At 45.0% G+C, this 10747-nt stretch overlaps 1 protein-coding gene across 1 annotated transcript; it reads left to right on the top strand.

The window, feature by feature from the left end:
• Positions 1-2111: 2111 nt before the first annotated feature.
• LOC123045532 (pentatricopeptide repeat-containing protein At1g08610) lies at positions 2112-9487 on the top strand. The gene is made up of 3 exons (XM_044468613.1): positions 2112-2370; positions 2564-4524; positions 9186-9487. Exon 2 carries the CDS (start codon positions 2617-2619, stop codon positions 4417-4419), a length of 1803 nt encoding a protein of 600 aa, XP_044324548.1. The 5' UTR covers positions 2112-2370; positions 2564-2616; the 3' UTR covers positions 4420-4524; positions 9186-9487.
• The last annotated feature ends 1260 nt before the right edge of the window (positions 9488-10747 follow it).

Genomic DNA, 10747 nt, shown 5'->3' with positions numbered 1-10747 from the left:
TATAGCCTCAATTGTCTTACTCATGCCACCCTCAACTATAGCCTTATGCGCAAGGCTAACATCACAAAACAAGGGCACTTCGTGATCCCTACCAGTGATTTTTGTGTACCACTCTGCTTCTTTCTCCATGAAACCATCTTCGTCCAACTCATTCACCAGGACTTCATCATCCGAGTCATCCACACAAGCGCGTTGATAATAATGTCAGGGTCCATATCCTTGTGCCTGACTTAAGCCTCTATGTCACCAATAATGTTGTGGTGCCTCTCATCCTCTTGATCAGAGTCATGGCCATCATTAGTGATTGGTGCACCACCCTCAATCATATTGGGGATACTCATTGACACAATCAACTTATTCGTTGCCATGTTGAATATCTTTCACATCAAATTCATTTGATTGGCTAACATGAGGTTGGCTCATTGCATTGGCGGCTTGCATTTCAATTCTTTGCTCAACAAATTGGTGGCACACTACTAATCAGGCTCATATCATCTACTAAGGTCTGGTTCAAGTCAACATGAAAGAGAGGAGCCTTGACCATCTTAGTGGCAAACACTTCGAGCGATTTGACTTCCAAGGATTCACCAACCTCCTTATATGGACCCCATTGCAAATTGGATTTGATAGGCGATGTCTTCATTCGACACTTGTTTCCCGTCCAAACATCATATCTTCCTACTAATTAAACTTGGTCACTTGGATCCATCCACTTTAATCTAACCCGTGTTTCTTTCACAACCTTGTCATAACTAGGACTCTCCAAAAATTTCAATAATTCCTTATTCTTGTCAACAATATCAACATTCAGAAAAGCCGCTTTATCAATATAATGAACATTAACAATCATCTCCATCTAAAAAATGGCAACATAAGTACAACAAAGGAGCAATGCAAAATATAACACATTGCATACAAAACCACTTAGAAAATTTTTGTTCATCCAAATTAAGCATTACCCAAACCCTAACCCTAAATCCTAACATTAGGCATAACCCAAACCCTAAGCTTGGTTCGTCCACATCACAAATCAACACTATTGGACCAACCATACTCATTAGTATACACTACAAGCATCATATTATGGAACAATGTTCAGAACTAGGATTAGGATCCACATGAACAAAACCATCTAGATACGCAAATCCAACCAATACAGTTTTGTGAGATGAAGGAGATTTCCTCAAAGAATGGAAATGACACCGGATCCACGAACTAACACAATCAATTTGCAAGGACTTGAGAGGGTTTAAATGGGGGAGACAAAGGGAAAAAAGGGCAAGAGCCCGGGATGGCCAATGGGAGAGAAGAGAGTGAGTGGTGAGTGAGGGTGAGTGCCCCATAACCACTTAAAATATCTGTGCAGGAACGCCATAGGCCCTGGCGTTTCTACCAACATTGGCTGGTTTGGTGTTTTTATCCTGCCACATCAGTGAGTAGCGCCAGCGCGTCCTGATCGTGGGTCAGGGCAGCAACACTGGCTAGTTTGGCGTTTCAGTATTAACCAACAACGCCACGGGCTCTAGCGTTACCAAAAGGGTTAGATCGTGAAATAATTTCATGAAGAGTTCATTTTGTGATCAAGTGTTCTGACAAGGTCATTTTGGCTGTACGCACATGGGCCGACCATTTTGTAGCTATTTTTTGCTTCATTATTTCTTTTTCGGTTTAGGTTTTCTTCAAGTTTTTCCCTTTTGATTTTCTTTTGTTTTCTTCAAGTTTTTATTTTATTTTTGTTTATTCCCCTTTTTAATTTATAATATTTTTTATTTTTTTAAAAGACATAGTGGGTATTTTTAAAATACGTGATAAACTTTTTGTTAAACACAGTAAATATTTTAAAATACATGATGAGCGTATTTTAAAGGCATGATGCATATTGCTTCAAATATGTAACAATTGTTTTTCACAAGGTGGATGGAAAATTTGCATTTTTTTCAATTTCTCGTAATTTTAATTTCGAAAATTGTCTGAACAGTAATATTTTCTGAATGCTTTTTAATGATTGTTTTGAGAGAAAATAAGATGCAGGTTTCTGGGCCGCGCTGTGGGCAGCCCATAACGGAGCTGTCGGCCCTGGCCCGTCAAATAGGGGGACGCCTCCTTCCTTCCTCCCATCCCACCATCGGCGGCGTGCACCACTTCTCTCCTGCTGCCGCTTGCACAGTCTCGCAGCTCCCCATACCTCACCGCTTTGCTCGCCACACGAAGGCGAGAGACGAATCCGGCCGAGCCTCCGCCGTCGCTCAGCTCTTCCGCTCGGGACCTCGACTCCTCGAGGCGGAGTTCCTCGCGCCGTCCGTTCTCCATTCCCGGCACCAGTTCAGGCTTCGTACTCCAGCTCCAGCTGCAGTGTGACCCTTACCACCGGTACGATACAATCCCGACTCTGTACTGCGGACCTTTGCTGTATGCTGCTTGTTCTTTTGAAATGGTCTCTAGTGGCGGAGACCTCTGAGCAAGAACCCTAAACCCCGTCTGCCCGGTCATTTCGCTAGTTCGCTGTCACGAATACCTCTTCCCTTTTCGCTGATTCAAAATTTCCCCTTCCCAATATGTGCAGGGACGGTGGCGCGCGCAGGGGGCAAAATCGTATTGCCATGGCGGTTCAGTAGAATGGTGCATTCGGGGGGCGCAGGTTGCCACCGGTGTGGTTTGTGGCCAGGTGGATCCGCCCCAATTATCGTTGTCACCTTCTCGATGATGCGCCCTTCACGTTTCAGAGCACATGCGGTGCATTTAGATTGTCCCCCTAGAACTGAACAGAGAAATGTTGACGATTTAGTGGTGATGAGGCCTTACCAGCGGCCTCGGTCACGGGACGATTTCGCCGAGCAGAAGAATGCGGGTAATGTGGTAGTAATGCGGCCAGAACGAAGAATGCGGGATGGTTCAGTGGATCGTGCAGCCCCTGGAAATGGCAGAGCAGCCGGGGATGTCGAGAGGGCCATTTTGTCCCTGCAAGCTAAGCCGTGGAAACACTTGGGTCAGAACTCAAACGAGGGGGTTGATTTGCCGAAAGATAAAGGGGTGTTTTATGCTGGCAACCTTCGCCGGTACTGCAACAATGGGAAGCTCATTCAGGCTTGCTGCGTGATTGATGAGATGGTGCTACATGGCCAAATTCCGGATGCTAAGAGCTGTATTAGATTAATCCGTGGCCTTGTTAAAACTGGCAAGGCAAATAAAGCCAGGGACGTCCTTGAGGTTATGGTGCTCTCAGGTGGGATTCCAGATACCATCACCTGCAACATGCTGATTGCGCAACTTTGCTGCACAGGGCAGCTGGATTTGGCGATGAACGTATTGGAGGACATGAGGTATGGCGGTATCTCTCCAAACGGCATCACTTTTAACACTTTGATTAGGTGCATGTGCAACCAGCGTATGTATGGCAGGGCGATCACCTTTTGGAAAGAGCAATTGAGAATAGGTTGGCCACCATATGTTATGACGAGCACCTTGCTTGTTGATCTTGTATGCAAAAACTGTGGACCTAAGCGTGCCATGGAAGTCTTGAATGAACTTGCTCTGGAGGGATGTCAACCAGATGTTGTCACCTACAATGCTCTTATCAGTGCATCATGTAAAGCAGGCAGGCTGAAGGACGCGAAGACCATCTTAACTCGTCTTATTGCTGAAGGCCTTGAACCAAATAGTACAACCTATTGCATCTTACTCCATTCTCTCTGCAATACAAAAAGGTGGGCTGAAGTTTGTGATTTACTTGCACATATGAACCATGCAAATTGTGAGCCTGATGTTACTGCCTACAATATCTTTATCAACTACTTCTGTAAGTATGGACATCTCGATCAGGCTATTGGTGTGTTGGAGATGATGGTTAGCGATAAATGTTTTCCTGATATAGTGACATACAACACACTCCTAAATGCCATATGTAAAGAGGGTATGGTGGAAGAAGCTCTTTTGATAGCCCATTGCATCAGAGAAAATGGATGGCAGTTGGTTCGTATTACATACAACACCCTGATAGATGCTTTAGCAAACAAGGGTGAGGTGAACAAAGCTATGGATCTGTTTGATGAGATGGCTAGTGATGGGATCAGTCCCGATGACATTACTTATGGTTCACTTGTTATGTGCTTCTGTAGGAAAAACATGGCTGAAGAGGCCCTACAGCTCTTGAATCGGACGCTTGCTCTTGGTTTTCAGGTTAAAGTAACTACTTTTGTCATGGTGATCCAGGCATTGTGCAGAGATAGCAAAGCGGAAGCTGCTGCTGATATACTGCGAGTAATGGTATCAGAAACTAAAAACACCAGTAACTCATTTTATCTATCTATAGTCAGAAGAGTCGCCAATTCAGGCAGGATTGAAGAAGCAGAAAGGCTGCTTCAGGAATTAGTTGACTGCAAGATAGTGAAAGAAGATTCCCCTGTTGTGTTGAGCAGCTAGCTACTAGAGCGTGATACCAAGATACTTCTCAATCGTGAAATATGGAAGTCAGCTAACTTAGCAGATAACTCCTGGAAGTTATGCATAATGTCTCGGCAAGCAAAGGTACAGTACAAGGCTATGTTCACTAAATGGCTGTTTATGTTGCAAATATTATGAATGAAGTTTGAAGCGTGAATTGCTGCTATCTTTTTCATTTGAAACATATTGTCAGACTCTAGATTATATATGCTCTAGTGTTGTTTCAAAAGGAAAACTTTTATGCATTCCTTGGATTGGAGTACACATTCTTCTGTTGTGTTCTTTGTTGAGTGCACGTTTCTTCAAAGTGCATGACCACTTCATTTTTTCAACTGCCTCACGTTTACTTATTTCGATAAAGGGAATTTTAATTACTCAGTTGCTGCATCAAGGAAACAGGGCTATCCTAATCTTGTTGTACTGATTTTATATTTGCAACAGTTGCTGCTGTCAGGGAATTTTAAGGACTCAGTTATCTTTTTTTAATTCTAATCTTGTTGTACTGATTTAAACTGTCCCATGGTCCATGCCGCTATCCTGTTCTGCCCCATGCACTTGCCCTGCCGTCCCTCTCCAATCATCTCCATCATGCCTTTTGTTATGCGACAAACTCCACCAGCCTCCTCCTTGACTGCGCATTTGTGCCTGCTGCCACAGTTTTCAATTTGCTGGGTGGGTTACATCAATGTCCTGCAGGTCTTAATTCACGGGGAGCCTCAGCCGATTTCTTCTCCACAAACCTCTAAATTGGCTGTGGTACGAGCCCGGCGGCTCGCGGCAAGGCTCTCCAGTCTGACCTCCACGATGACTATGGGAAAGGCAATAGTGCCCTGCCTATCTGCCACAGATTGTTTGAGGTCATCTTCAGAAATATTTAGTAAAGGAATAAAATGCATCGTAAGTCCTAAAACTATTGGTGATGTGTCATTTAGTCCTATAACTTCGAAACTGCAGCTTTGGGTCCTAAAACTATTGGAGGTGTGTCAGTTTAGTCCTATAACTTCGAAACTGCAGTTTTTGGTCCCAAAACTATTGGAGGTCTGTCAGTTTAGTCCTATAACTTCGAAACTACAGTTTTGGGTCCCAAACTATGCAAATTTGTTCATCTCAGGTCCTAAGCTTGCATGGCCAGCATCTATGGTGCATTTTTTTCTTTCAAAAGAGCACTTTATATGTGTTTACTTCCCCAAAAGTGGTCCATACGGTTCAACGTCACAGTGTGTTGCAACCTGCACGCCCTCCACCTGCGTGCCCATGAGCTACAAGGCAACCTCGCTAAGAGGTTTTGGCGTGGCCGCCGGGGAGACCCCGAGCCAGTCGGCATGGAGAACAACATCCCTCTCCCTGGGCGCGGCCGTCGGAGAGACACCGAGCCAATCGGGATGGAGGATGCCATCCCCACCCCCCACCCCTCTCTCTCATGACATTGTCCTTGCCCTGATACCCTTGCCGTAGAGCTGGTCGTGCATGTTGTTGTTCGGGCACGAGCATGGCCACAGGTGGGAAATAGTCACTGCTGCGGGACGGCGCGGAAGTTAACCTGGTGGGTCCATTGGGTCAACATGGCAACAATTCAAGCATCTCCAAGTGACACGGTGGCGGGTCAATGCTGGACATGCAAGCTTAGGACTTGAGATGAACAAACTTTCATAGTTTCGGGACCCAAAACTGCAGTTTCAAAGTTATAGGACTAAACTGGCACACGTCCAATAGTTTTAGGACCTAAAACTGCAGTTTTGAAGTTATTGGACTAAATTGACACACCTCCAATAGTTTTAGGACTTATGATGCATTTTACTCTTAGTGAAGTGACCACATTTAATCACTAGATGGAAAGTTGATTTTAAAGTGAAATTGGGACTGGTGGAAAGGACTTTAGATGTATCATCCAATATCGATCAGAGTTAAAATAAAATCCACCAAACTGGAAAGAGACTATGAGCGTCAATGTACAATTACATTTTTGCCCCTTACATCAAGGTACTCCCTATCATTGGAAGTTTGCACTCTGTAATACTGACTATGAATTAATCTTTTTTTCTTCGAATACACACAAGCATGCGTATCATCGCATTAAAGAAGGAGCGGCAAAGAAGCCGGATACAAGGCCTTTCGGCCATCACAACGCAAATCATGAAAATTAGCCGCCACACCCACCCACCCTGCCTACTATGATACATGCTTCCCTAGTCCAACCTCATGCCGATGGTGATTAGGCGAGCCTCAGAGCAACCAAGCCACGCCACAACCAACGTCGAAACCTCTACAACAAGACCAAGACCCAAGGCCAACACAAACCAACATACCACCCATTGTGCCAAGAGGAAGTCAGCAAGTGAACGGCAGGGCCAGGGCAGACATAGGGAAGGTACCGTCGAGATAGCGCCGGCGATGGCGTACATTGCGCCTAGGAGGCCCACGTCAAGATCATCAGCTGACCATGACTCAAGCCACAACGTTGAGACTCCTTGAGCAACAAGACGACGCCTTCAAGAAGGGAACGATGCCATGATGCCGCCGCCGCCTGGTCCGGAGGCCGGACCGAGGGTTTCCCCGAGCTCGAGGAAGGGAGCCCGATCTGGACCAAAACAACGCCTTCAGGAAAGGAACGACGCTCGCGGGGGTCGCCGTTGTCAGCCTCATTCGAAGCAGGGATTTCTCCCAACCCAGATCGAAGAACCATTGGAGTTGCTCAAGCATGCCAACCGTGCAACCGGAAGGGTTGCAATCGCACCACAGTAGTCACCACCAGCAAGCCGGCCAGATCAGAGACCATGGCATGCCCACCGCGTCGCTGTTCTTCCCAGCACTCACCACCACGGATACGAGCACCAGCCATCCCCAGCCACCTTAACCACCCCTAGCCCGCCTGCCAGGCAGAGCACCACCAACATGGCGCCGCTGCGCAGCCATCCAAAGCTGCAGCTCGCCGCCGCCACCACAACTCCCCCGGCCAAGGGAGGGGACCCGAGGCACCCCAACATGCACATCAGTGTGCCTTCACTGCCAGATCTGGGGGCCGGGCGCCTGATCGATGACACCAGCCTCAGCACCGCCCCACACTCCCCCCAGTCGTGGGAGGGGACGAGCAGCGCCGCCGCCGAGCCCGGGGCCGCCGCCCCGGCTTACCTGCGCCGTCAACACGCAACCGCCGCCTGAAGCGCTGCCCTGTCCGGGGCTGAAGCAGCGCGGCGCGCGACGAGGGTGGCTCCGCCGCCGCCGTTCGCCGAGTGGGCTTTGCCCGTCGGCATCCCTTGGCGACGGCGGGTGGAGAAAGGAGGGAGGGGGCAGCGGTGGCTAGGTTTTTGCTCGACAACCCCCCCCCCCCCCCCCCGGCGTATGAATTAATCTCACCTGTTAGATTAGAAAAAAAATAGACCGCCCTTATTAACTTTTGGGTACTGTATAAGAACTTGAAAACTGACAGACAAAAAGTATAACTGATATTGTTCGACAAAAAGAAGGCAGCCTATAAGACCATGTACAATGCTAGGTGCTTGGACAAGTGCTTAGAAAAACAAACCAATTTTTCCTTAAGCGCCAGTGCTTATTTCTGAGGCAGAGGTTCCTAAATAAGCACCTGCGCTCTGCAAATAAGCACAAGTGCTTAAAAAACAATTATTTCCCTAAGCCCTTCTATTAGCACTTAGCATTGTACACAAAGGTGCTGGAGGACCCATCCATAGACTAAACCACCATCCATGCGGGTTAACTGGCTACTCACTCCAGTTGGGTGCATGCTACCATAAAAAGCTCCCTGTGCTCGGGCTGCTGAATCAAAGACTGCGTATGGAGCCAATGCGTACATGAGTGTATAACCTGCGTAGGGGAAGAAATCCTCTTTTTGTCAAAAACCACATCATTCCTGCATAGCTAAGAGCCCAACACACCCCCACCAGTATGGGAAGAAAACCCGTATATTCTAGGGTGGCAGTTCTTCTATTTACTCACGCTAGCACGTACTATTACTAAGATTTGTTCAATCCGATTGCAGTTATTAATTTATTATACACTGTTCATAGGGTTGGACAATTTCCTTCCAAAACTAAGGGTCCATTTATGTATGTACTCCCTCCGTAAAGAAATATAAGAGTTGCACTTGTACTGATGAAAATAGAAGTTGATGGCCTCTGCACCACTTCAGCTTAAACAAATGGGTTTCAGTTGGCTCTGATGTGCTTCTTGAAGCTACTGTGGGAAATAAGTAGAAAGTGTTACTTTAGTTGGTGATCTGGACTAAAAAGTACTCCCTCCGTTCCTAAATATAAGTCTTTAGAGACATTTCAATAAGAGCTACATACGGATGTATATAGACATATTTAGAGTGTAATTCACTCATTTTGCTCCGTATATAGTCCGCATTGAAATCTCTAAAAAGTCTTATATTTAGGAATGGAGTACAATAAACTCTGTTATCCAACCATTTGGTATGTTTTAGAAAATAATAATACATCTTTGCTGCTTGATCAAGAAAAGACGCCAAACCCTTGATACAAGCTGCTCAATCAAGCAAGGTTATGCAATCTAACATGATACCTGGTGGAGCCTTAACCAATTCTCCCTCAAACTTTCACCTCAATATAGCTCCAGAGTAAACAATTTATAGCTCCAGAGTAAACAATTTAATTACTGTCAATAATATAAGAGCGTTTTGCAAGCCAATGCTCTTATGTTGTGGGACGGAGGGAGTATAATATTATTGACAGTTTGTATTATTCCTCAAGATTATCTTTAATTTTCTTCAGGTACTCTTATGAGACAGAGGACCGATGGCTTTTCTTGATGTGCGTGTACGTTGCAATAATGCAATTATGCAATAGTACAAAAGTGTCGTTCCGGTGCTATGCAATTATGCTCCAATTGTCCAGACGTTGCAATGGTGTGCCCGTACCCTGCCCGCGTCACATCTTCAAGCAGCACCTTAGCCGTGGTTCGGTGCTGCGGCGATGTGCCTGGAGGTGAATGAATCGTCACGCTTTATTCTTTCGGCCTCAGAAAGACGATGTATTGCCTAAAATTTAACTTTTAGAAAGTATTTTGTGTAAAATTTGGATGCATGTAGTGGCGGCAGCACTAGTGTGCATCTTATCGTCTGTTTCTTGATGAAGTGGTGATGACAGTGGCCAATGCTGCCATGCTGGTGCGCTTTTCTTTTCTTGTGATGGAAAATTGTTTGCGTTAATTTATCCAAGGGCCGCACTAAGGGGCTGGGTTTCCCTCCTCGCAACAGCATGAGTGCATGGCAAACGATGTAAAAAAAACAAGCATGACAGATTTTTCTAAATTCAAATTTTCAAGAATATTTATCTCTTAAAACGTTGACCTGATTGGCGCTCCACTTTCATTGTTGGCTTCCTTGTGATGAGATCATTGTTGGCTTCCTTGTGATGAGATCTTTGGAACTATGTCGACGTGTTTCGACAATGTGTTTCGACGTAATAGTTCATGAAAACTCACATCCAATTAGCCATATATAGCAAGATCTTTCCAACATATTATGCTTGCCAAAGGATAAATGTAAAAAGGAACGGTGAAGATCACCATGAATCTTATGCAATGTAGGAGATAAAAGTAAAAGATAGGCCCTTCGCAGAGGGAAGCAGAGGTTGTCATGCGCTTTTATGGTTGGATGCATAAAATCCTAATGCGAAAGAACGTCACTTTATATTGCTGCTTGTGATATGGACCTTTATTATGCAGTCTGTGCTTTTATTACTTACATATCACACGATCGTATAAAGCTTATTTCTTCCACACCAATCAATCATATATATTTAGAGAGCAATTTTTATTGCTTGCACCGATCACAACTTACTTGATGGATCTTACTCAATCCATAGGTAGGTATGGTGGACTCTCATGACAAAACTGATTTAAAGGTATTTGGAAGCACAAGTAGTATTTCTACTTGGTGCAATGAATTTGGCTAGCATGAGGGGGAAAGGCAATCTCAACATGTTGGAGGATCCAAGACAATATAATTTGTCTCAGATGTAAGAAAACATAACCCATTACGTTGTCTTCCTTGTCCAATGTCAACTCTTTAGCATGTCATATTTTAATGAGTGCTCACAATCATAAAAGATGTCCAAGATAGTATATTTATATGTGAAGACCTCTCTTTCTTTATTACTTCTTATTAATTGCAACGATGACCAAAACTATGTTTGTCAACCCTCAATAACTTCTATTCATCACACTCTTTCTATGTGAGCTCATTACTCTCCATAAGAGTCACATGATCTCTTTGTTTCTTTTTATTTCTTTCTCTTTTCTTTTATTCACTTGGGATCATGGCAAAAATAAT

The sequence above is a fragment of the Triticum aestivum genome, chromosome 1A (genome assembly GCF_018294505.1).
Source record: "Triticum aestivum cultivar Chinese Spring chromosome 1A, IWGSC CS RefSeq v2.1, whole genome shotgun sequence".
Taxonomy (NCBI): domain Eukaryota; kingdom Viridiplantae; phylum Streptophyta; class Magnoliopsida; order Poales; family Poaceae; genus Triticum; species Triticum aestivum.
Note: the sequence above shows the minus strand (reverse complement) of the source record. Positions and strands in the feature narration are given on the sequence as shown.